A 24,307-nucleotide genomic window follows, 5' to 3' on the forward strand; every position below is an offset into this window, starting at 1 on the left:
GTCAGCTACACCCTGGCTAAGATCTGAGCTCAAAAGCTGCAGATGGAGTTTTTTTTTGGCTTGAAGCTACTTGGGTTCTCAGGATTTGTTCTTGATCTACATGTAGAAATGCAGCTACAGGTGACTCAGTCAGGACAGGTCAGGATGTGGAAATACCAACCAAAGATATTCCCAGGGGAGATCAGCTGCTGTACTTCACATGAAAGTACCAGATTGGCTTTGCTATCAATAAAAGACTCTTTGTACTTTGAACAAGTAGTGTGAAATTTCTACAATATGGAAGTAGCTGTGGTTTAAAGGAAATTTCAGGGCTCTGTTATCACTAGGATCATCCTGAAAGCTGAATACAGCCAGACTGTCACCACTTTTACATTATTTCTGAATGGGAAACTGCGTCTTCTACTTCAACATCAATATCAACGGTGTTGGGGAAGTTACTCACAAAAGTAATTTATTACAGACAGAGATGGTAAGTTCAGGTCCAGAAAGTACAAATCGAGACCAAGGTTTTGTTTCAACCAGTTGAGTATTCTGTGACTGTGACTATTTATACTGGTTGACTGAAACAAGATCCTGGTCTGGATTTGTACTTTCCGAACCTTTTGCGAGTAACTTACCCAACACTGAATATCAACCTGACTCTGTTAAAGCCAATCAGATGAACCTTTTACAGAAAGACCGCTAGCTGATTATACAGACGACGCAATACGCCGGAGATACCTGCAGAAGCTCCTTAGCGGACCCTCTCCTGTCTACGTCCATCTCCAGGCATTCACTGAGGAACTCTCTGAAGACGGTAGAGAGTCGCTCCGGGTTCTGGAGCTCAGGCGTCCCGTTTGTAGCGATCAGGTACAGGGCCTGTACGGAGACACGGGCAAGCTCAAACTCACATGCATAATGCAGCCAACCGAGCCAAAATAGGACCGACCAATTGACCAATAACAAGTGCAAGACAGCTGCAGGAATAAGAGACATATCAATACGACTTAGAAGCTCACATCAGAGACATTACCCAAATATCAAGAGAGACGTAACTAAGATTGAGAGAGATAAACAAGAAAAAGATCATCCAGTAGAGCCAAAAGAAACCCCTTCAAAGTCAAGACAGCATGTATCAGCATCCCTAGTGCACTTTCAGACTGTTTCACGTCTTACTTACTCTAGGATGTGCAAGACATTGAGAAGACAACTCCATGGAGAGGGTTTAAATGCCAAGGAGATTAGATGCTTCCATAATTCAGAGGAAACATGCGAGCGGTTTATGAAGTTTGCCTGTTAGCTTCCAGAGAAGCTCAGCTCCCTTGAGGGAACTGCCTAGTCCAAACTGCTCTGGTAAAATATTCAGCTAGATGAATAAAAATGCTTGGCTTAAGCCATCACCGAAGCAACAAGAACAAGGTAATAATCTGAATAATAATTTCCGCCCCATCGACATATCTGCTAATGATGGTACCCAGCTGGTCCCCATTTCAGATGTAATCACCTGGCACATAGAGAGAAGGCACTTGAAAGCTGAATAGAAGGACACCCCCTCTGTAAAAAGCAGGTAATTACTGCAGGAAGGGGGCTTTTTTTGGTTGGTTGAGGTGCTTCACTTCCAATTTCTAGTTTGTTTACTTAAAGGGACAGGACCAATTTTTACAGTGAACTATCTGCAATAACATCCTTGGCATCTCTTGCCGCACGTCTCCTGTTCCTTCTCTTCAATGGTCAGTAGTCCCAGAAACAACCACACGCCTGTCAACATCAAAGTGTTTATCTTCATGAAACAGCAGGACTCGCGCCAGAGGAAGTTTTCATTCACTACTCGTTGCGTTAACTACACTTTGGATTTCCAGCACCTCTGGACCTTCGGATTGGTCTGCCACACTGCGCGTGCTGAGTGACACATCTGGCACACCGCCTCTTCATTAAATCACACACTTTCACCATATCTCTAGCACAGTTATGGTACTGCTCTACAGACACGAATATTTCTGAAAGAAAATTCACTCCCGACCAGCATCACGGTCAGGAATACGATAGTAGATTCTGTGACATGAAAATGGGTTTTCTATTCAGAAATATTTTACCATCAGCTAAGTAAAGTTCTTCTTGGTATTAATAAATCAAATAAAGTGCATTGCAGATCAGATTACTTGGCATTTCAGCACTTTATAACCACCACAAATTTGCTATTTGTTTTGTGATACAAAGTTACGTGATATTTATTGTTCAGTGTGATTTATTTTTCTGCACATTCTGCAATCTGTCTGCATTGTTTATTGTCTAATGCTGCTATTGTTATTCTTTAATGTATTGCTAACTGGCAGTCTGTTGGACGCCTGTAAGTAAGTATCTCCATCCACCCATCACATAGCCGCTTAATCCTAACTGGGATCGCGGGGGAACGGGAGCCTATCCTGGGAACAATGGCACAGGTGGGAACCAACCCTGGGCAGCCGCCAACACACCGCGAGGCACACACGCACACACACACACACACACACACACACACACGCACACACACACACACACACACACACACACACACACACACACACACACACACACATGCACACGTACACTCACACAATGACGGAGCCAACTCAGAACCGACCTACTGCGCACACTTTTGGACTGTGGGAGGAAACCGGAGCCCCCGGCAGAAACCCACACGAACACGGGCAGAGCGTGCGAACCACACAGAATGGTCCTACGCCCAACCCGGCGCTAACCACTGCGCCACCGTGCCTAGAAAGTATCTCATTGTACACAATTAAAATGATGACAAACTGTTAAACGCCACCTGCTGATTTACGTGCGAGTTGTACTTTTGTGAGCATGCTCAGTGGAACATTTCAGATGCCTGGGAGCACCTACCCTGAGAGGATTCTCATTGAGATACGGCGGCTCCCCTTCCACCATCTCGATAGCCATGATGCCCAGGGACCAGATATCCACCTTGGGGCCGTAGGCCTTGCGGGTGACGACCTCGGGCGCCATCCAGTAGGGTGTGCCTACCATGGTGCTGCGCTTGTTCTGCTCAGGGGTGATCTGGGCGCAGAAGCCGAAATCGGCTGCACAGGGAGAGAATGGAGACACGCTCAAATGACACTTCAGGATATACCGAGAAATGGCGCAACAAAGGAGGCTAAAGTCAATGCATAAAGCTAACAAGGGCGGCATGCAATTAATTACACAATCTCATGTTAGTTCAACAAATAGAGTCCCATGCTAACAACACAAAGGTTCAAATCCCAGGCAGCATACGTAAATTTTAACCCTCTACTTTAAGTGACTTTGGATAAAAGCATCAAATAAATAAATAAATGCAAATGTATATCTGTAATACAAAGACACACAAGAGGTCTGAATGCGGGCAAAGTGACAGAAGGACAGCTGCAGTCCTGACTTACTCAGTTTGACAGAGCCATCCATGCCCAGAAGGATGTTGTCACTCTTGATATCTCTGTGGATGACCTGGTTGGAATGCAGGAAGTCCAGTGCCTGCAGACACTATAGAGAGAACAAAATAAAGGGAAATTTGAGGCTATTTAGCAAAACACACATAAAAAAAATAGATGTAAGCAGTTAAGTGAATTATACAGAAAAACACCAAATGTGATGGATAATTTCCTTCTGATCGGCGCAAGGATGACAGGCAGATGATTTGCGCGCACCTCTCGGCAGACAGAAGCAATCTGGCCCTCATCCATACAGGTCTCGGTTACCACGTCAGTCAAGGATCCCCCAGCCAGGTACTCCATCACCACCCAGAGCTCGTCTCCCACCAAATAGCTGACAGAGAAAGGCAGGGGGGGGGCAGAGGTCTGATTAAAACATCCAGACAGTCACTTACACAGACACTCCTGAGAGGATACTGCTGTCATCTGGCAGGTAGCAGGGGGGTGTTTCTCATTAACTCAAAGAATCACAGCAAAAAAAATAAAAATATCACATGCTGGAAAGCATTAAAATAGCAGATGTTCCTAAAAATGGGTTTGTACACATCGGTTACACTATATAAACTGAACTGAGGTTACACAAACCGGAACAAAACCAATATATATTCAACATCCCCAACTTGAAATCCAATCCAGTGACCCTGGTGTGAACCAAATTAAGAACTATTACCGTGAAAAACCTTGAAAACGTAAGCCCCCTGCCTTTCAAAGAGTACCTTTCCTGGTTTATTAGAATGTTTTTGCTACCATAGTTACTGATAGGCTAATGTCCCAGAAAATGGGCATTTCTGTCCATATTTGAGTTGGGATTGAGGAGCCAAACCTGTCTAGGTAGTTGACAATGTTGGAGTTCTTATTTTCCCTCATCACCAGGATCTCGTTGATGATCAGCTCCTTCTTGGGCTGCTGCTGTAGGTTCATCTGCTTGACTGCCACCTAAGAGAGGGAGAGGGGTGAGAGAAAGGAGTTCAGTCACAACCCATCCTTGTTTCAGTGGAGCTGGGAATTTTTTTTTGTGTATGCTAAGTATGCTACATTTGTGCATATGCTAAAACAGGAAGTGGCAGACGCACACAGGAAGTGGCAGACGCACACAGGAGGATTGCCGCTCACTGTTGGGAATACTTCACCCTCCACTTCCCACATTCTACGTTCACACATTTAGACTTTAATGTTTTCCAGGTTTTGCTTTAAACTTAAGGTGATGATAGTGGTTCTAAAAAGAGAAGGGCTTTTGCAGACTGTGGTAAAAAAGCCTGTTACTGTTCAGTAATAGGCACAGTATTGTTTGCACTATGTGTAAGGTGGTTGCACTATGCACTACTAAAAATACACTGCTTGCACTTGGTTTTTGCACTATGTACTGTGTTTGCACTATGCACTAATAAGAATACTATTTGCACTTAGTTTAAATTTGGTTAGTTTGTGTCTGCACTTTGTTTCTGCATTAAGCGTTTGCACCAGTGCAGTTTATGTGCCTCTCTGCTGTATGCAAAAGAATTTCCTTCCAGGATCAATAAATTATATCTTATTACATATAAAAATGTTTACTTAGCTAATCTGCTAGAAAATGTCCCTCTAAACAGTAAATACAGTTAAAAAAATCTTTGCTAAAAATAAGTTATTGTATTGCAATTGTGTTATTAAACATAATCATTCAGTATGCCACTACATTAGTGAATCAGTTTTACTAAATAAAATGACAGTTTAGCTACATCTATAGCAAAGCTCTGATTTTAGTGACATGAGGGCCGCTGCTGGCACTGGCAAGCGGTAACCTGTCCGAGATCGCCAGCTCTAAATCCTCACCCCTCACAGGCTTCCGTGCGCTCCAGACACATGCGGGAGATCGCAACGCTTCACCTTTCAATTTACTTTTCATTTTATTTGTAAAGCCTACTGAAACTCAATTGGAATTTAATAATCCATTCCCTACATGGCAATCAGAATACATTCAAGCTAAAATCTCAAGCGAGCAAAAGCAAAAATCACAATTTTCCGGTTCTTGCTTTTCTACAATTCAGTGCTAATGTCTGCTTCAGGATCAGTGGCTGCAGTCAAATACCATCTTACATAATACACAGACCCACTGAGACTGTTAACAGCTTTGGCTACTTGACAGCGGTGTGCTGCTTTTGCACTATCTGCCTCACTCATACCTCACTTTGAGCAAGAGTGTCTGCCAAACAAATGTCAAACATAAGTGATAATATACTGCATATCTCAGTACATAAACGCTAACGACATCATAACCTAGGATGCCAATAGGTCACTGATGCTTGTTCTGTTACATGTTTTTTGCATATGGAATGACCTCCTCCAAGACCCTGAATAGGACAAGTGGTTACAGAAAATCGATGAATGGATTGATGGATGGATGGATGGATTGATGGATGGATGGATTGATGGATGGATTGATGGATGGATTGATGGATGGCGTTACCTCCTGTCCAGTGGCGACATCGATGGCTGTGTACACGACCCCAGATGCTCTGCGAGAAAATAACATGAGTTACTCCAGTTCATTTAAGTTTAATTCTTTCAAAGACAGGGAAAATATATACATCAAGAAAGACCACAGAAAAGATGTTAGAAATTTAAGTAGTAGGTATTATGTTGTTATTCATTTCAAGTGTTAACGTCCAACAAAATTCATTTAATAAAATTCTCGTGAACATTCTGCGTTGGCTTAAAGGAATAAGAATGCATTCCCCAAAAGAAGTACAGTACCAGTTAAAAGTTTGGGCTTGCCAAGGTGCCTACAAAGGAGAATGATCGCATCACATGACCTGGTCACCTGACCAAAAGACAGTAGAAATGGTTTTGGAGGAGTTCAACCAGATATTTGAAGAAAAGTGGCCAACAAGTATGAGAACTTCTTCAGAACAGCTGGAAAAGCAACGCAGGAGGCCACCTCGTGGAACTGGCATAGAGGAGACAGTAGGGTCAGCCAGTCCATGAAGCAACTGGGTTAAAGGGTCTTGCTCAAGGGCCCAATGGTGGGACGACTCTGCCGACCATGGAAATTAAACCAGCAACCTACATAATTCCATGTACTGAATATTATTATAGTTCTGATGTATTTATAATTATCCTAAAATGTAGAGAATACTGCAAATAAACTTTTCTATCGGAAGGCGTATCCAAACTTTTCGCTGGTACTGTATGCCAAACTTCTGTCATCCAACGACCTGATGACCGTGATGGAAGATGAATGGAATAAGACCCCAAGGTCACTAGATGGCAGTGTTGTTCACTACATCAGACAGCCTTGATCAAAGGAATCTTTTTCCTGTTTATACGATACATACCCAGGATCTGATTTTTCTTGTATTGTCTTCCATCATCATGCCCAGTCTGTGACGCATGTGTGGCTGGATTACATATTTCCAGTAAACCAATGATCAAAGCACTTGCTGGGATTGAGTTTTGGTCCAGTGTGCCATTGGTAGCCATAAATCCCCGGAGCCCAGCCCACGCCGTGCATCTATACAGGCCGGTAATCCGTCACACCTGGGTCGGAATACCAGCACATCAAACTGCACCATTTCCTCAACGACTCGCCTCATCACCAGGAACACGGATTTCTCAATCCACCGTTAACTGACCTTACCAGCTCATTCTCCGTAACTACTGTCATCTGGCATCCTGCCAGGAAAAATACGTCGACCTTCCAGATGTGTATCATGCTTTTGGCAGGTACATTTTGTATGTATATTGATGTATATTACGTATGGGGGTTCTTGGGGTCTCTCAGGGCACAAGACTAGGGTACACCCAGAACGGGACGCTGGTCCATTGCAGGCACATACACACACACAAACACCATTTACAGAACTCCAATTATATGGAGAAAACCTCCAGGATGTTGGAAGGACACACAAAGCACACACACAGATCACGTGTGGGTTTCGAACCCCCGACCCTGCAGTTTTGCAGCCACGGTGTCGTCCATTGCAGCATCACAGCCCCAAAGGCGGCGATCCTTACAGCTGCAAGCCGACCTACAAATCCACCCCCCCCCACTAAGTGGAACAGCTCAGCATCACGCCACACCGAGAGAAGATCTCATTTACATCTGCTTGGTCAGCTGTGTTCACCAGCAGCGACTTCTCAATCTCTTACCCACCTCCCGCCTACAGCCGAATACTCCAAACAAACGAACATCCTCACCCTCGAATGAGGAAGCTTTATAATCCCACACAGCCAAAAAATACACACTACTTGCTGCCTATATCCAATTACATTACTCATGTAAACTCTGTAATACCTGCTCATCATAATTCAGGCTTATCGTGGTCTTTCCCTGCTCTATTTAAGCTGGTACTCATTTCTAATCCTACATCCATATCCAAATTCTATATCCAGTAATTATACAGCCCCCTTTCCTTTTACCATTGTTTTTGCTAATAGAGTTAAACTAGCCAACTGTGTCCAGGTCACTCTGAAGGCACCAAATAAAGAAAAACATGGAACGGCGGCACTCTCCTGAATTAACAATTACTGCCACTATCTGAGACAGATCCTAATATGTTCATGTACTTCATTAAGAGATTTCAGTCCCCGCAGCTGTCAAACAGTCCATGAGCAGCAAGTAGCTTAGAGGTGTTGGGGATAAAGGTCTCAAGGACTCAGTGGTGAAATGACTGCTGACCCCAGGAATTGAAATAGTGACTTTTCTATCGCAGGCACTGCATCCTGACCCACTGAGTATCATATGTAAAATGGCACATAACATACATCAAATGGCATGCGACCATCCGCTTTCATTTTATCACAATTACTTGAAAAATTATCTCAAGCAGACGCCTCGTTTGAAAAAGCAGGCTCTGTTTTGAAGAGCGATCGATGCTTTTCCCTCGGCCTCACAAACGAGACAAGTCGCACATTACATGCAAAGCGACTGCGGATCCAATGATTCCGCACGATTAATGTCGAATCTGTGAGGCGGAGCTGGGAAAAGTGGAACCTCACAGTGGCCGGATTTATCGCTTTATGCTCGAATGAAGGCCTAAGTCCCGTCAGCTCCCTCCGTCACCTCGCTAGCCGTGGCGGTAGCTTAACACTTGCATTTCGTTGCGCGTTGGCGGACACTGACGTACCCTTGTCCTATTTTCTCGAAACGTGTGTATTTCTTCTTCGGATCCCCCACACTGACGATGGTCCCTGAAAGCGGAACAAGAGATGGCAGTAGTTACCTGGGCCACCCCTGCGCAGTGGGAGCAGAGACCCTGTACGCCGGTTACTAGCATCAACCCAAACCTGGCTGGATAGGTTAACATTCCAGGCATGGAGAATGCCACAAATTACATCGTTTGGACTCTAAAGCTGTTTGCTTACTAGCAACAAAAAAAAAAAAACTGACTAGGCATGAGGAGTACTTGGATAGTTCATGCATGCAGGGGCAATTCTTATCTTAAAAGAGGCCAAGTTTATCATTAGCCAATGATATGTTTTGAATCAGTTGAATTAGTGAGTGTCAGGGGAGAGGGCAAGCTGAGGACCAATCAGTTTTCAGCTGCGGCCAATGACCCTATGGCTCCGCCCATATATAACAACCCTGAATGCATGAGACTTCAAAGTGCAAAAATACAAAATTATTTTTATTATTTACTGCTGATTTTCCACAGCCAGCTTCATGCAGGGGGGTGAACTGACAGAAACATATAGGTGGGAGAGAAGCAGAGATTATCGGTGGTCAGAGGCACGAGGCTCACTCAGTCGCTCCAGGATCTCCTCGTCTGTCATCTTGGATTTCTTCTTCTGCCGATCCGTCTGGCGGTAGAGGCTGCTGGCGGTGGTCTTGGGGGGTGTGGACTCCGGCGAGATGACTACCTCTTTCACGGGAGCCGGGGGGGCTGGTGGCTCCATGACGGAGCGTGTGTAAATCTATGGGGAGAGCAGGGCGGGTCACTGTTGGTTGGCCTGGCCATTAAATGCTGACTGGATTCGTCATGCCTGATCTATAGACATAACGTGAGAAGGATCAATCAGTGCACTAATAAGGGAGGCTGGTAATACGGTACCCAAACACAAAACACAATCACTGTGGAAAATGCTTGTTTGCTACTGGTATGAGATAGTTTTCAACTCATGGCAGCTTTGCTTACACGAAAATGTTCTGAGGGCAGAATGAAAAATAACTTGTTCAGTGAGATAACCAATCAGATGGTAGAGGAGGTGGGTCCAAACAACTAGAGGAGGCTGGATGAAGATATGCGATTGGTTGGTTCCGCCTCTTCTAGTTACTTGGACCTACCTTCTCTATAACATGATTGGTGGTTTTCTTTGAACCAGTCATTTTTCGAGCAAGCTTTTTAGCTTTAATTCACAAAAGAAAAAGCAGGTAGCTCAGTAGGCGGCACTGAGCTGCCTGCTCACACCTCCAGGGTTTGGGGTTCGAATCTCAGCTCTGTGTGTCTAATTTGTAATGTCTCCATACGTTTAGTTGTTTGCTAACAGTGAGTTGGCATCTGTAAACTTGACCATGGCATATGGGGGCTTTGCGAGAAACTAGCATCCCATCCAGGGGCTCCCCCTCCCCTCAGCCTAAGACAGTCTCCCACCCTGGAAAATTAGTACTGGGTACACAGTAGGAAGATGGGAGGAGGCATATTACCAGAAGGCATTGAAGAGACAAACAGGACTAGGTCATGCCCTCTGCCAACATTTCATCACCGACCGCAGTGCTAACTCTTGCTGAACCTGCTGAATCACCTTAACTCACCTCTCCAGCCTTCAACCTTGTCCCCATATCAGCATAATCGAGAGCGAACTTGAAGCACAGAAATTGGCTCACGTTATGTTTATCATGTAAATCCTCATACACAGAATGTGTTACTCCCGCTGTCTTGTAATGGCCCGCAGTTCACATATAAGCGGTACTGGGATGGTGAGTTATCTCTCAAGCTGCACAGAAGTTGTTTTTCCTGTAGCTGGTCCCATTTGGAGTTTTCGGCCTATTCTGCTGTGACAAGAATCTCTGCCAATCACAGTAAATATTCCTCTGTGGCTCATTAGCTGTGCCTGATAACAAGCATTAGCTGGCAGATTATTAGCATTTTTACAGACTGCACAGGATATTAGCGGTCTGTTAGCTTTTTTTTTTTAACACTCCCTCTCACATCCTTTCAGAAGCTGATGAACACACGTGATACATTTGCGAGCTTGGAAACAGAGGGAGTTATCCTTACCGATTTGGTGTGCTCTGGTCGGGGCGCTATGGCTGGCGGCGGCTCGTCATCATCCTCATCTTCCTCCTCCTCCTCCTCTTCCTCCTCCTCTTCCTCTTCCTCCTCAGACACCGGGGGAGCTAGCGGGGGCTCAGACACCGGCTTTGTTCCCTGCGCGAGAAAAGGGGCGGTGATCACACTTGCTCGGCCCCGCCTCTTGAGCAGTCAGGTGACTCTGCTGTCTGCGGGGCCGTGCCCTGTTGTAAGAGCATGCCCTGGTTACTACAGTGACTCCGAAGCACAGAAAGCAGGAACTGGAAAAGCACTGGCAGCCTGGGACGCGGGAAAATGCCAACAATGAAGTCCTAGGAAACATACTACTCACTACTCACCTTGACCTGGTCACATCTCCATGGTAACCAAGCACTCCTTTCAACACAGAGCTTTGCACCTGTTTATAGCCAAAAATGACTTCAAGCACGAGAAGCTGAGCTAAAAACTAAGACACAGTAATTGCTAATACAGTAACCCCTTCACATTCGCAGTTTTTGTTATTCACGAGTTAGCTGTGACCAGCTAAACTAGAACATTTTTCTAGCTTGCCGAATGATTGCAGTAACTAATATATAATTATTGATACTGTAATACTGTAAATAACATTTAATAGCACAAGTGCACAATACATTTCTAACATTAAAAATCTCAGCTTAGGCACTGCACCTCAGCCTCAGTTATGTTAGCGGTCTTTGTGACTGCAGAATCTCGCGTTTCTCACAGTAACTTTTAAACTTTTCAGTGCTGTTAATCTCGCATATTTAATAATGAGTCCAAAAAGTAGTGTTCCCAGTGTTTAGTTCCTTTATACATACAGGGGCATAATTTTATATAGTATACAAACAACCTAAAAGATCTTGATAGGAAATGACAAAGTAATTAGACATCCATAGTACAGTTATGTTTGATCAGAAATTTGTAATAGTCTTTTTGTTATCGTTCAGGCTAGCAAACTGTTAAGGGTTAAAGTTAGATGAATCCAAAAATTATTAGCAAATTTTCACATTTGAGGGGATCTTCCACCCCGAACCCTAATGAATGTCTAGGGGGTGTATATCCAATACAGAAAGTAGGTTTTGGAATCGTAAAGCCAAATCAAAGTACAAAATTATTCATGTTAAATTACATTTTATTAACTAATGTTTATTAATGCTATCTTGTAGCCTTACTGTTATTCATGGGAGATACGTGAGCCTTAGAATCGAAATTTTGAAGCCAGCTACTTTTAAAAAGCAGTTACAGACTCAGCACTTGCAACCTTCAAATCACATTCAAGAGTCATTTATTTCAGATTAAATGAATATGATTTATTCCCATTGGATTTCACTTTAGTTAAATTATACTTCATTACAGAAGGAATACAATTAGATTATTTTTCGACCCATGAACCATCTGTTAAATGATTACAGTCCTCTCTGTGTGTATAATGGTGAAACTAACCTTCTCGAAAGTAACGTTATGCACTCAGACACATAACAGGCCTTGGATAGACGCACCCAGCACGAAGTAACTGAAAATGTGGGTTATGATGAATGTCTTTGGCGAGAAAAACACTGAAATCAGACATCTTATGGTGAACACATCTGGAGAGGCCTAGGGAACTGGAGCCCTGGCCTAGCTACTACTTTCCTATCACACATGGTCACCAGGCTGTCCAATTAGATGACCCAAAGCTCTCAACCTCTCCCATCATCTTACCTTGAGAGTGGAAAGGAAATCAAGTCATTTGAGGCTTCATGGTGATCCTCCTGCTATATGATTTAGGCACCCACATACAACTGTTCAGACATTTTGGTTTTGAGGTGGAATAACTTTTAAGGTGGAAGAGCTGCATTCTACTGAAGCAAAGCTGCAGAGGGAAGGTAGGGCAGTGGGACGGGGGGGGGGGGGGGGGGGTCAGGCAGTGGGCAGCAGCCAGCGGCACAGGGGCGCAAGACCTGCTGAAGCAGCTTAAGCCACACATGGTCTTCCAAGGGCATCAGCCGGGAGTTGAGCACACAAACCCAGGGCCCAGTTTGCGAAAGGCTTGGAGCATGGGCTCCTAGGGGCTGTGTGTGGGGTCAGATTGGGAAACATGCCCAGTAAGACCAGCTGGGTGGAGAGGAAAGCCCAGAGCCGACAGGCCCGTGGCCAGACAGGCCCTCCAAATGATGTAGGCTGAGACTGAAACCTCCAATCAGCTACATCCAATGAATTCTCTCTTCATTTCCTCCACATCCAGGGTACGTAAAAAAATAAATAAGAAATAAAAAAATAACATCACATCAGGGACAGCGGACCTTGTTGTGCAAACTTACTTGAAGAGATGCCAAACATTTTAATTAAGTTGTAGGGAATTTTTTCTATAAAGATGGCACCATTAATCACATTACTAGTCAGCTTTTTGCCATAACTAGCAGCAGCAGGTATTTAGAAAGAAAACAGCATCAAGACATTTTCTCTCTACAGATAGTAGACAAGGGCTGAAAATCAAAAATGAGAACCATACAGCATGTAACAGTGACACAGGACATCCAGACAGCAACCAGAATTCTCAGATCTGACGTCAGCCAGCATGCAGTAAGGATGCGCGCGCGCGCGCGCACGCACACACACACCTGTCTTCTACAAATAAAACTGGCCAAAGCCTGACACCATGCCTGCTTATAGGTCCAGTGATGTCAGATGTCAAGGCCTCTGACATTTAGAGGTGCCAATTTTATCATTAGCCAATGATATATTTTAAATTGATGAATGACAGGGCAGCAGGCACCCCAGGGGTCCATCATCTTTCAGCGGGGGCCAGTGACCCTGTGGTCCCACCCCTGTATAAATCACTGATCACAACACTAATGTAACAGAAACAATCTATAGTTCTGGGCAGTAAGTTCACTTGCTTACGCGAAAGGCATCCAGCAACCATGATACACCACCAGTCAACAGTTTCTGCATTCCAGCACTTTTCCATTTATTTCATAAACTGCAGATTTTTTATTCTTGTGAAGAATTAGAAAGTTGAGTGAACAATTATAAATGAAAATATAAGTCAAATAAAACAAGTTTCCTTTATGACATGGAAAGAGTACGTAACAGTGTATTTCTGACATCCTATTAACTGGTTGTGTGGTGATGGCGTAGTCAAATTTTTGGCTGTCCTTTAACTTTAAAGGAACTAACTTTCATTCCATGAAACAGAACAGTGTTTGATGCACCTTGCAGAGAATAATGCCTCAAATTTTCTGTTCTAACGTCTAGAGGAGGTTTATTTTGATGAAATAAAAAATATGACATTTTCTTTCTAAGAAAAGGACTCAAATGGTGAACATACGTACTATGAATTTGTTAGCAAAGCATATTGATTGTATTTTTAGTAAATGTAGAAAATCTCATTCTGTGCAAAAACTTTTGACTGGTGGAGTAAGTGTCCGGAATGATCTTCTGCATCCCAAGTTCTTTTCCAGGACAACCATGTGCCACTGCACTGGAGATCCACCGTCAATGGCTGGTTTGAAGAGCTGGGCCCCTTTGGTTCCTCCTTTTCCACGGCTCCTACTTTTGTTTGACCCAAGTCCACCTTACAGAATGTCCAGGCAGCAACTGACTCACTTTTTGTTCAATATCAGTTACATTTAGTTCAATAAACTGAGTCACATTCTGTTAGCTAATTTTTTTTTTTAACCAGTACCTCACTTGTTATCTACGATAAAACTAAGTGAAAATTAGTGTACTTTTCCATTATTTTCCATCTTTCACTCCTGTTATATTTAATGAGACCTTTTTCAAATCATAGTGCATTTTTCTTTAGCATTTCAAGTTTTTTTTCCACCATACACCAATATTAGGTTTCAGCAAAGCCATTTGCTAACTCCACATGTAAGCATGATGTTCTCCTTCGTATTCTTGTCCTCAGCACATCATTTGGAAGGCACTGGCCAGCTCCGGCAGCACTTCAGTGGGGAGCACGAGCTACAAATAAGCGCCATAGCGAAACGTTGGCCTTCTAGAATCTCTACACACAGCGCCGGAACCGGAGACATCTCTCCGGCGATGGAGCGTTCGTGAACCGTGTGAGAGATTACCTTGTCAGGCACCGCGCCGCAGGCTCTAACGCTGAGAGCTGGCGCAGACAGGAGACGTTTCTGAATAAGGTTAAGAATGGGCAGGATTTACTCAGCACGCAGCCACACAAGTACACCCTTAGCAGCAATATTCCTCTCCTTGGACAGCCTTCTTGGAAGGGGGACATAATCGATTCTCTCTTTTGGTTTCTGGACCACAACCAGCTACATATATCGAGTTTGTCAGGGTTATGTCCCTGCAGCTACTGCAAGGAGCGTCACTGGAGATGTAAAGGAGTATTAGCTATAACACTATAGCTAATGGGGGGGGGGGGCAGGTTGATTTTAATGGAAATTTAATGGGGGACTAAAGTAAATTTTAAACAGCCCTAGTGATGCCCCAGTGCTACAGAATTTAAAAATAAATCACACATCCATGAGGTAAAAAAACGATATGGTTTACGATATTTGTTCGTAAAACCATAATGCATCACTTTAAAAACATACGTAAATAGAACACTATTTCAAATGTCTCTGGTTGTTTCTGGCTTCACCAGAAAATCTGATATTTAACGCACAATAAAAGCTACTTCAGTGGAAAATACCGGAAAATACGGCAGTAATACAATCTGGCTGTAAGTTATCAAGGCTTAGTTCTGTCAGTAAGAAATTATCTGGCAAACATAACGGATACACACACACATACACGCACACGCACACGCACACACACACACATAATAGCACAACAAATACCACAAATCTGAAAATAAGCTTTTATGCAAAAAAGTGGCCTTTCCCCTTATTGCCAGGGGAGGGATTATAGGATATCGGTCTGGATGTCACCCTGAGCCCTGTAATTCTGGGGGGTTTAATTAATCGTTGAGTTTGACAGCAGAGCCACACCCACTAATAGCGGGGGGGTTGTAAGTAAATGTAGCCCAAAAGCCCCTTGGGTACCCAGAAAAGGCCCAAGTACCTTTTCCCAGACATTCGCTCAGCTGACATTTTATGCATCCTTTCACTCTGAAACAGGACTTACGGGAAACATCTGCCCCTGTTATTAGCGAAAGGTATTCGCTATTTCGTCTGGCGATAACCTACACAAACATCTTACAAAGCAAAGCATCAGTGTAACAAGGACAGTACTCTGCTTTAAATTGTTTTGTCTCTTTTTTTATCACACTAAATCACCTTGTTGCTGGCAGAGATCTGACAGTTTCATGTGCCTTTTCGCTGACTGTATCAGACAGGCATTACTGCACATTCACAAACGACTCGCACTGTAAAGCCCAACCTGCCCAGAAATATTTTGGGGGGAAAAAGTTTCACTGTATGCAAAAAACAAAGCAGGATTGCTCATGAAACAACCAATGTGTCAAATGGAGGCACTACTCCTACACCTCACCAACCCCCCACCCCCCACAAAGGCCCTCGCATCCCCTCTTCCATTGTCAATAACCTGTTCTTACTAAAACCATAAAAAACTAGACCAATTGTCCCTCAGAGAAAAAAAGCTAGCCTGTTAGCGCCTTTTCGCTTCGTGTCAGTATGGCCCTAATGCTGCATCAGCTTCTCATTAATTATTACCCTGGTGGTGCTGCTGCATATCTATTTATAACCAAATGGGAAACCAAAAGCTCTGAAACTAACACTTACCAGAGTGCTAGGTGCTATGTAACCATGCGCCGACTTGTCTGAAAGACAAATACAAAAATGTGATGAGAAATTCCAGTAGCTAATATCTTATTCCAGATTGAAGAAACAAAATGCACAATAAACAAAATTACTCCTGATCTGTAAGAAATGTTACTATTTGGGCGCTTTTCCACCGCACCAGGTACCGTACTTTCGGTACTTCCATAAAGTGCCAAAAGTATGGTACTTCTTTTGTGTTGGTTTTCCACTGGCGTAAAAACTGGTACCGGCGCCAAATGACATCATCAGTGCCCGCCCCTGACTGACATCACACAGCGTGCTGCGGTATTTCTTTCGCTGTATTTAAACATGTTATTATGATCCTTCACTTTCCTGTAGTCCTGCTTAAGTTTTTCTTATTTTCAAGCGGCATTGTTCGGTGTTTCGCGTCTGCCCCATTTCTTCCAAGCGGCTTGCTATTACGGCAAATACTTTTTTATTTCAAGTCGTGCATCTAAATCCCGCTGGATCTGTTCATCTGACCATATGCTGATTAAAGCCTGTGTTTGTCCATCTTTCCATTTTACTTTTTTTATATTTTTGTTTCTACTGCTGTTTATTTTGTTCCTCGCTGTTCGCTGTGTGTTGTACGCCGTTTGTATTTTGTGTTTCAGCGGCAGGCTATTTGCATAACCAATCGACAGCAAATATGTTTGCCAGTCCCACCCCAAAGTACCGAAGTACCAAAGAAGTACCCCAGCTGGTTTGGCACTTTCAGTACTGGAACTTTTGGTACTGGTACTCGACCGGAAGTCAATGGAAAAGCGAAAGTACCGAAAGTACCATACTTTGTGCGGTGGAAAAGCGCCCTTTTATTATTTAAGCCAGCCTTTCTCAGCCCAGTCCTTGACAATCCCCAGACAGTCCCACCTGCCAGCCAATCAAGCACACCTGTACTTGGTTTTCAGTGTTCTTCATTGGCTGGGAGCAGGGAGGGAGCAAAAATCTGGGAGTTCCCAAAGGACCAGGTTGAGAAATACTGCTTTATGGTGTTGTTTCTGAATTTGAGTTTTGTTTTTACCCATGAGCCAGAATGTAAGAAGTCTGCTATTAAGACACATGCATCATAACTTATCTGGCTCTGGTCCGCATCTGCATCTGGCCGAAGACTCTTCACTCACCTCCGGAGGTGAAGCTCATGTATTTCTGATTGCTGACTGTCTCTTTAGAGTCGTAGAACTTGAGCACGTCCAGCACGGCCTGTGGGTTTTTCTTCTGTTCCAGCTTGGTGATGTTGGAGGTCTGGAGGAGGCGAGCCCACTGCTCCGGGATCCCCTGGAGAGGGAGAAAAATACGTCGTCACGCCGGGAAGCCATCCCAGAACCTGCTTATCTCAGATCACGCTTTGGGTACAGGATGTAATGGGGCTGAACTCTCTTAATTGTGACATGGTTTGGCGCCGAGACAAATGCGTTGCGACAGCTGAGAGGATGCAGAATACCCGATTGTAGCTGCGTCCTGCGTAAATCTGCTGCGCGTCACTTCAAAAATTAGTTCCAGGATTACGGAATGAGACAGAGGCTTGGAACGAGCAGGGTTTGTTCATTCTCTACGAGAACTTGATTCTATGACTTAGAATTCCTCAGACTATGGACTTTGGATTTTTGCATTGTATTTGTATACCACCAGAAAGGCATAAAGAAACATAAATGAGATTAGCTGTCTATTGATTCACCAAAGAAGTTTTCAATTAATGTGCTATTTGGGTGTATTCATTTGTAATGCTAAGAGTACTGGATGAAGCTAAGAGGCATGACCACCAGGGGGTGCTGGCAGTTTTCCTGCTTACGGTAAATTCCCCCGTCACCGCGTCGAAGCCGACATGTATCGTGTGCTCGAAGTCGGAAGGCAGGGAGATCTCAGGCCGCTCCTTTTCTTTCTTCTTGTTGGCTGGAAAAGGAAGATGGACACAAGGTATCGAAAGGCTGTAGGCCCATCAACCAATAAAGCAGGAATGGCATGAAGCTCCTCCCTATCTAGCCTGTATCGAGGGTTATCTTCCACTGAAACATTTTCACTTTAGCTCAAAGTTTGTTTTGACGACACCAAAACCCATGATGGGTCTAAACTAGGGGGAAAAAAAACACAAACAGCAGATGCTTTCAGCCAAGGAAAACAATGGATTCAGTTTTACGGGAGGTCAGCTATATCAGCTGTTCCTATTTGAGCTGACCTTACTTGCCAAGGGCTTAATATGAGGAAAAATGCTGCCAATTCATAGAAGATACTGAAGGGCCTTGTGCCCCTTTTATTTGGGATGGTACGTCCTTGTGCCTGTTATGGATGGGTCCATTTTTAAACAGGAGGGGAGGCCATAACGGCAGGAGGACGAGCAGACTTACTCTTGTCACCCCCAGGAAAGATGGATCGCAGGCGGGCTTTGCGGTTCTTCTCTTCTGGAGCCATTGGGAGAGGTTTGGAGCTGTGATTCACGGCAGAGGAGTCTCGGCTACTGCTGTTCATCCTCAGGGGTGGGGCTGGAGGCTTCTCTTCAACATCAGCACTATCGGACATCTTTAGCAAGGCTCACACGGTCCTGGATGAAGGGGAGGGGGAGAAGATGATGGCATCAGACAGATCACTCAGCGGAGCATTCGCAGAACACAGACTCCAGAAGCCTCCCACACAGGCGATGCGGGTGTCATCGACGATGAGGCAAATGATTTAAAGAAATGGCCACTTATTTCTAAACCCTTCAACCCCAACTGCACTGTCTGTGCTTGCCAGATAGGAGCGGAAATGAGATCAGAATGCTAGACGTGGAGGCATGGTGAGAGCCAGCTAGAATTACCAACATAATTCAGCCCCCCGCTGCCGCTCTGCCTGTGATGTTTTGGGGGGGAGATGTTTTGATACCGTTCATCTCCCTAGGAGCCTGTGGAATAGTGGAACTGGACCGTAACTCCAGGCCAGAAGAAACGTTTCTTGTTCTGGATGTCCTTAAAGAAGGGGAGGGTTCTGTAGCAAATATATAACTGGCCCTGAGAGCAGAGCGTGGCGAGATAACCGAGGGGTTTTAAAAAAATAAATAAATAAAACGGCATATCTGAATCACCCAGGGTCTGAAGAGGCAAAATCACCACCATAAATAACCAATAGTATGATGGCTTATTTTGACACCTGAAATTTCCCTTTAGGACAGTGAAATGCAAGTTGTTTTGCCTTTTTCCTCACAGTCATATATCACAGATTCCACTGAATGCTCCCATACTATATGTTCCAAAACTGAAGACAGGTGCAGATCGCATTGGCCTCATTTTTTATACTATGTCAAACTGGATGTGATGTTAACAGGCTACTTCTGCTCTTCTAATTCAACAGTACTAAATTCTTTCAGTCTTCCTGTCTTGAAATACTGGAATATAGAAGACTATTCTCTCACATGGACCTTCAAGAGATAGCACCACACTTTAAAATAAATGGGGAGAGATACTCCATTTTGACCTCCTCATAGGCGGTTGATTACAGAGCACAGATTTACTGCAGGCAAACTGGAAACACTGGTTCACCCACCTGCATATTCTGAAGGCAACCAGAAGGAACACAGGAAGAACATTTGAACTTCATGGATCCCCGCATACATAAAGTTGGGGGGGGGGGGCATTTAAGGCATTTAAGCCTACAGCCCATTCCAATAACCCCCCCACCCCTACACAAAATAACAGCTTTTTATTTTTTTTGCGTTATCAGAGAGCGAAAAGTAAATCTGAACCTGAACTAAGTTCTTTAAAACATTGAACATTGAACACTTCCAAAGTCCGCCGTTTGCAAAGTTCTCTGGATCACCCACACCACCATAGTTAAGAAAGTGCTGTGAGGTCTATCACAGCAAAACACCACAGGGCGATAAAACAAACACACGTTCAGTTCTCACTCCTGGCTATAGTGAAACTTGAATTCGATACCGGCAGTGCTTGACTTAAATAAACCTTTCACCAAAACTTCGGCAAAAAATATCAGAGATACAAACAGTGTACAGAAACGCTAACCGAAAAAAGACAATATATGTCTGCAAGTAAATTTACACTTTATAGATATGTTTTTTGCTATAAGACATCTTGACTGGAAAGGGAAGGTAAATACGACTTACGTAAAAATTGAGTTACATGATGGTTTGACAGATTTATGTCAATCGAGAACTGCCTGCACTATATTTACTACATTCTCTACTACACATACTACATTTTGTACTACATATATCACATTCCATACTACATATACTACATTCTATACTAGTTCCCTCAGAAGGAGTGTGAAAATCACCATCCTCCAATGATTATTATTTCAGGTGGACCATTACCTGAGGATTTCTCGGAGGAGAAATCCTTTGAGCAGATACAGAGGCAGGCAGATACATGGTCAATACTTTTATTAACTGGTGTCAAAGAAGTAACGCTTCAGACACCCGAAACCTCACCAACAAAAGCTTGATAAAAACATCCCACTCAGTAGTGCAATTTCAAGCCTCCTTTATTGTGACACAGCCTATTAACATCAGAGGTCAAAAGTAAATAATTAGATATTTTATCAAGAATCTCATAAAATAATTCCAGTGTGACATAATGGACTGAGTCAGCCCTTAGAAAGGAAGATCACTGGGGAAGTCTTCACGTTAATGTGCCTCGACTACGTTTTAATCAGTCTACCTAAAAAGCAGAACGTTGTACACTGAGGCTAACACCTGCCTTTGAGAATAGCAGGGAATTTTACGTCCGACTTCCACTCTGGAAATTCTCCAAGTCAAACCACAAGTTACTCAACACGCCAGAGGAAGGAACAACATCTCAGTTTCGTTTTAAAATACTTATTTATATGGGTGTTAAGGGAAGCCCCTTTATTTCCATGACAGCAGAAACTGACCATTTCACCCAAAAAGTACAGAAGTGGTTAATTCAAAAGGCAATAACAGCATTCATTGTATACGGTAAGCTTATATGAATCACTCCCTCTTAATCCATTAAAGCAGCCTGCAAGAAACACAACCATCATGACATTTTCAAGATAGCTGGGTACTGTTGCTATGATCAGCCCACAAATTCTGCCAAGTGTTTCTCCATTTCCACACGTCTTTCACAAAGTTACGCTAAATAGCAGAATCGATTTTTGACTGATAAATAACTGGTTGCTCTGTGTGATATTGTGACTAACATGATAGTATGTAATTCATCAAGTAGTAACATGATTATAAAAAGTTTCCATTTCTCCATTAAATTCATCAATCCATCCGTTTATCAAGCACATTTATTGAAGAAGACGCCTTTTGCCTTTTTAAGCTACAGCTTTTTGTTAATCTTCTTAATAACTGCTAACTTTAAGAGGTAAGGATAGATAGTAACTTGGAGACAGCATTACTATCTCTGAACTCCATCTATGAGTCCTTGAATACGGCCTTAGGTTTTACATCCATGCATACTTTGTCACTGCAGCTATTCCTTCCCCTTTTCATTTGTGGGCTTCAGACCACCACTCCCATTAAGTCTTGTGGTTGTGTTTCAATTCACCCAAAGCTGTCCTGGTTGGAAAGATGCTGTCCACCATCTACATGGAGCGCATGGAGATCCTACGAGGAATATGGAGATATACAGAGCAGCTACTGGACAGATGCAGAATTAGCAGGGGTCGATCTTCTCTGAAGTTCGCATTTGAGATTCAAGGTAGGGGCCTGTTTGTTAGTATGGGTGTGCCTGGGGGGGGGGGTGGGGGTGCAGTTCCATCTATATAAACTGCACCACTCCCATCTCTCACTTTTCTGATCCAGCACCAGCTTCATCTCCCAGCCTTTATCTCCAGGAGCGTCAATCCCACCGCCCTACTTCTGTCTGGCAAAGCCTTGCAGATAACATGCACACGCAGACGTGGAAGAACGCTATCAGTTGAGACGCATGCTTAGAGCAGGCCAAGGCAGTGCTCAGACCTCACTGCGAACGATCTGTCTGCGAGTCACTGATACGGGACAGTTAACCAGCTAAACTGCACAGACGCATTCCACGTGTTACATCGCCGCCTATACCAGACATGGAAACCATTTATACCTGAGACTATGCAGAATCCCACTCCCCTCCAGCTGTTAGCCTTATTGAAACAAAACACAAGTTTCTGAAGAAATTTCCATTGCCTGACAGTAAATCAAAAAGATGAGAAATATAGATTTAGTGGATGATACCAAACTCAAAACTACAAAAGTAACAGCTTTTACAGAATCGAACATAATAGTACAGAGACATTTGTGCTTATACATGCATATTTACATGCAAAAAAATATATACTGTAAATGCGCATCACATTCCCACAAATATGAACTGAATATGGATTTAAAAACATATGAAGTCTTCCGGAGTTTGCATGTTCTCCCCATGTCGTCGTGGGGTTTCCTCCGGGTACTCCGGTTTCCCACCACAGTCCAAAAACATGCTGAGGCTAATTGGAGTTGCTAAATTGCCCGTAGGTGTGCATGTGTGAGTGACTGGTGTGTGAGTGTGCCCTGCGATGGGCTGGCCCCCCATCTTGGGTTGTTCCCTGTCTCGTACCCATTGCTTTTGGGATAGGCTCCAGACCCCCCGCGACCCAGAAGGATAGGCGGTTTGGAAAATGGATGGATGGATGGATGAATGAATGAATGAATAAATGAATGAATGAATGAAGTCTTCCAAAATAAATTATTTAAATATTACAGAATGTATAATTTATAATTTACAAGTTAGTGCAGTGCAGATTGAGTTATGATTACTGAATCCAAATGAAATCCATGATAAATAAAATCCTTTGCTGCCAATAACAATAAACTCATAATTCCCAGAATGCCTTTGTGTAGCTTTGACGCATAATTCAAATTGAAGGTGATTAGGGCAAAAACTGCGACCACAGAAATGTATTTGTAAGAAGCAATAATAAAATAATGTCTGTTGGAGAGTCATTTATGTTGCCAGCAATGATAACAATTAAAAAAAAAAATACAGCAACATTTGCTCATTTACTTCTGTTGTAATATAATAATGTTTTATTCATATAATTCAGTAAAATTTAATTTCATTAAATAGCCATAACTATGATGCTTGTCAGAATAATGCACGAATAGACCCTGCCTTACGAGCTGAAAATTATTCTATCATGAAATTAATCTTAACTTAATGCAGATGAAATGAAATTAACGCAGATTAACACAAAAAGGCCTGCTCTTTTCAATAAAGGGAGGAAATTGAGATTTTTTGCTCTTTTTTGTGTCAGTTGTCCTTTCTTCTGTCACTCAGAAGTCACTGTGTAACAGTTCACTGAACTCTGGACTGTTCAACATTAAACACCATAGATCAGAGTTTCCCAATCCGGTCCTCTGCGACCAAACAATCAACATTTTTGCTCCCTCTCTGCTCCCAGCCAATCAGGAACACTGAATACAGGTGTGTATTGACTGGCTGGGAGCTGAGAAGGAGCAAAAACATGGACGGGGGTCCCAGAGGATCGGGTTGGGAGACACTGGTATAGGTGAAAGGCATCCTTTTCGCATGAATGCAGGTATCACTTTGCCCTCTTCATTCCCCACTAGTCAGAGGGAAGCTGAAACATGGCCACAAGCTCAGTGGGCAGAATCTCCTTATCCAATGGCTTTAAGCATAGGATGCTGACCTATTTAGCACACAGACAGGAAAGGAAGGACATGTAGACTGAGGCTGCAACATTCTTCAAATGGACCCTCCCACACCAGCCTGCAGTTTACATTTTACATATCACAGAGCTCCCTCTCGCAATATGCATACATAACTATTCATATAATTCATTATCGGTGATGATGTGGCTTCCTGAAATCTAACAATGACCAAATACATCAATCCATCCATCTATATTTTAACTGCTTATCCAGGTCAGGGTTGTCGGGACGAAGCCCACATCTCATTACCATTATGCCCAC

At 43.4% G+C, this 24,307-nt stretch overlaps 1 protein-coding gene across 3 annotated transcripts in view; it reads right to left on the reverse strand.

Annotated features, from left to right (window-relative positions):
- LOC125751083 (serine/threonine-protein kinase PAK 3-like) overlaps positions 1-24,307 on the reverse strand; it is a 35,433-nt gene that overhangs the window by 2,764 nt on the left and 8,362 nt on the right. For 2 of the 3 annotated variants that reach the window (XM_049029597.1, XM_049029596.1), the window contains exons 2-15: positions 18,747-18,940; positions 18,194-18,294; positions 17,526-17,679; positions 16,366-16,403; positions 14,731-14,790; positions 10,640-10,789; positions 9,164-9,335; positions 8,549-8,612; positions 5,890-5,938; positions 4,270-4,382; positions 3,663-3,780; positions 3,399-3,498; positions 2,863-3,059; positions 721-858 (exon numbers count right to left, since the gene is read on the reverse strand). In XM_049029597.1, coding sequence (XP_048885554.1) covers positions 721-858; positions 2,863-3,059; positions 3,399-3,498; positions 3,663-3,780; positions 4,270-4,382; positions 5,890-5,938; positions 8,549-8,612; positions 9,164-9,335; positions 10,640-10,789; positions 14,731-14,790; positions 16,366-16,403; positions 17,526-17,679; positions 18,194-18,294; positions 18,747-18,918 — 1,626 coding nt within the window. In that variant the 5' untranslated portion in view covers positions 18,919-18,940. The remainder of the gene's footprint in view (positions 1-720; positions 859-2,862; positions 3,060-3,398; positions 3,499-3,662; positions 3,781-4,269; positions 4,383-5,889; positions 5,939-8,548; positions 8,613-9,163; positions 9,336-10,639; positions 10,790-14,730; positions 14,791-16,365; positions 16,404-17,525; positions 17,680-18,193; positions 18,295-18,746; positions 18,941-24,307) is intronic. The other variant, XM_049029598.1, reaches the window with a different exon arrangement.

The sequence above is a fragment of the Brienomyrus brachyistius genome, chromosome 10, assembly GCF_023856365.1.
Source record: "Brienomyrus brachyistius isolate T26 chromosome 10, BBRACH_0.4, whole genome shotgun sequence".
Lineage (NCBI taxonomy): Eukaryota > Metazoa > Chordata > Actinopteri > Osteoglossiformes > Mormyridae > Brienomyrus > Brienomyrus brachyistius.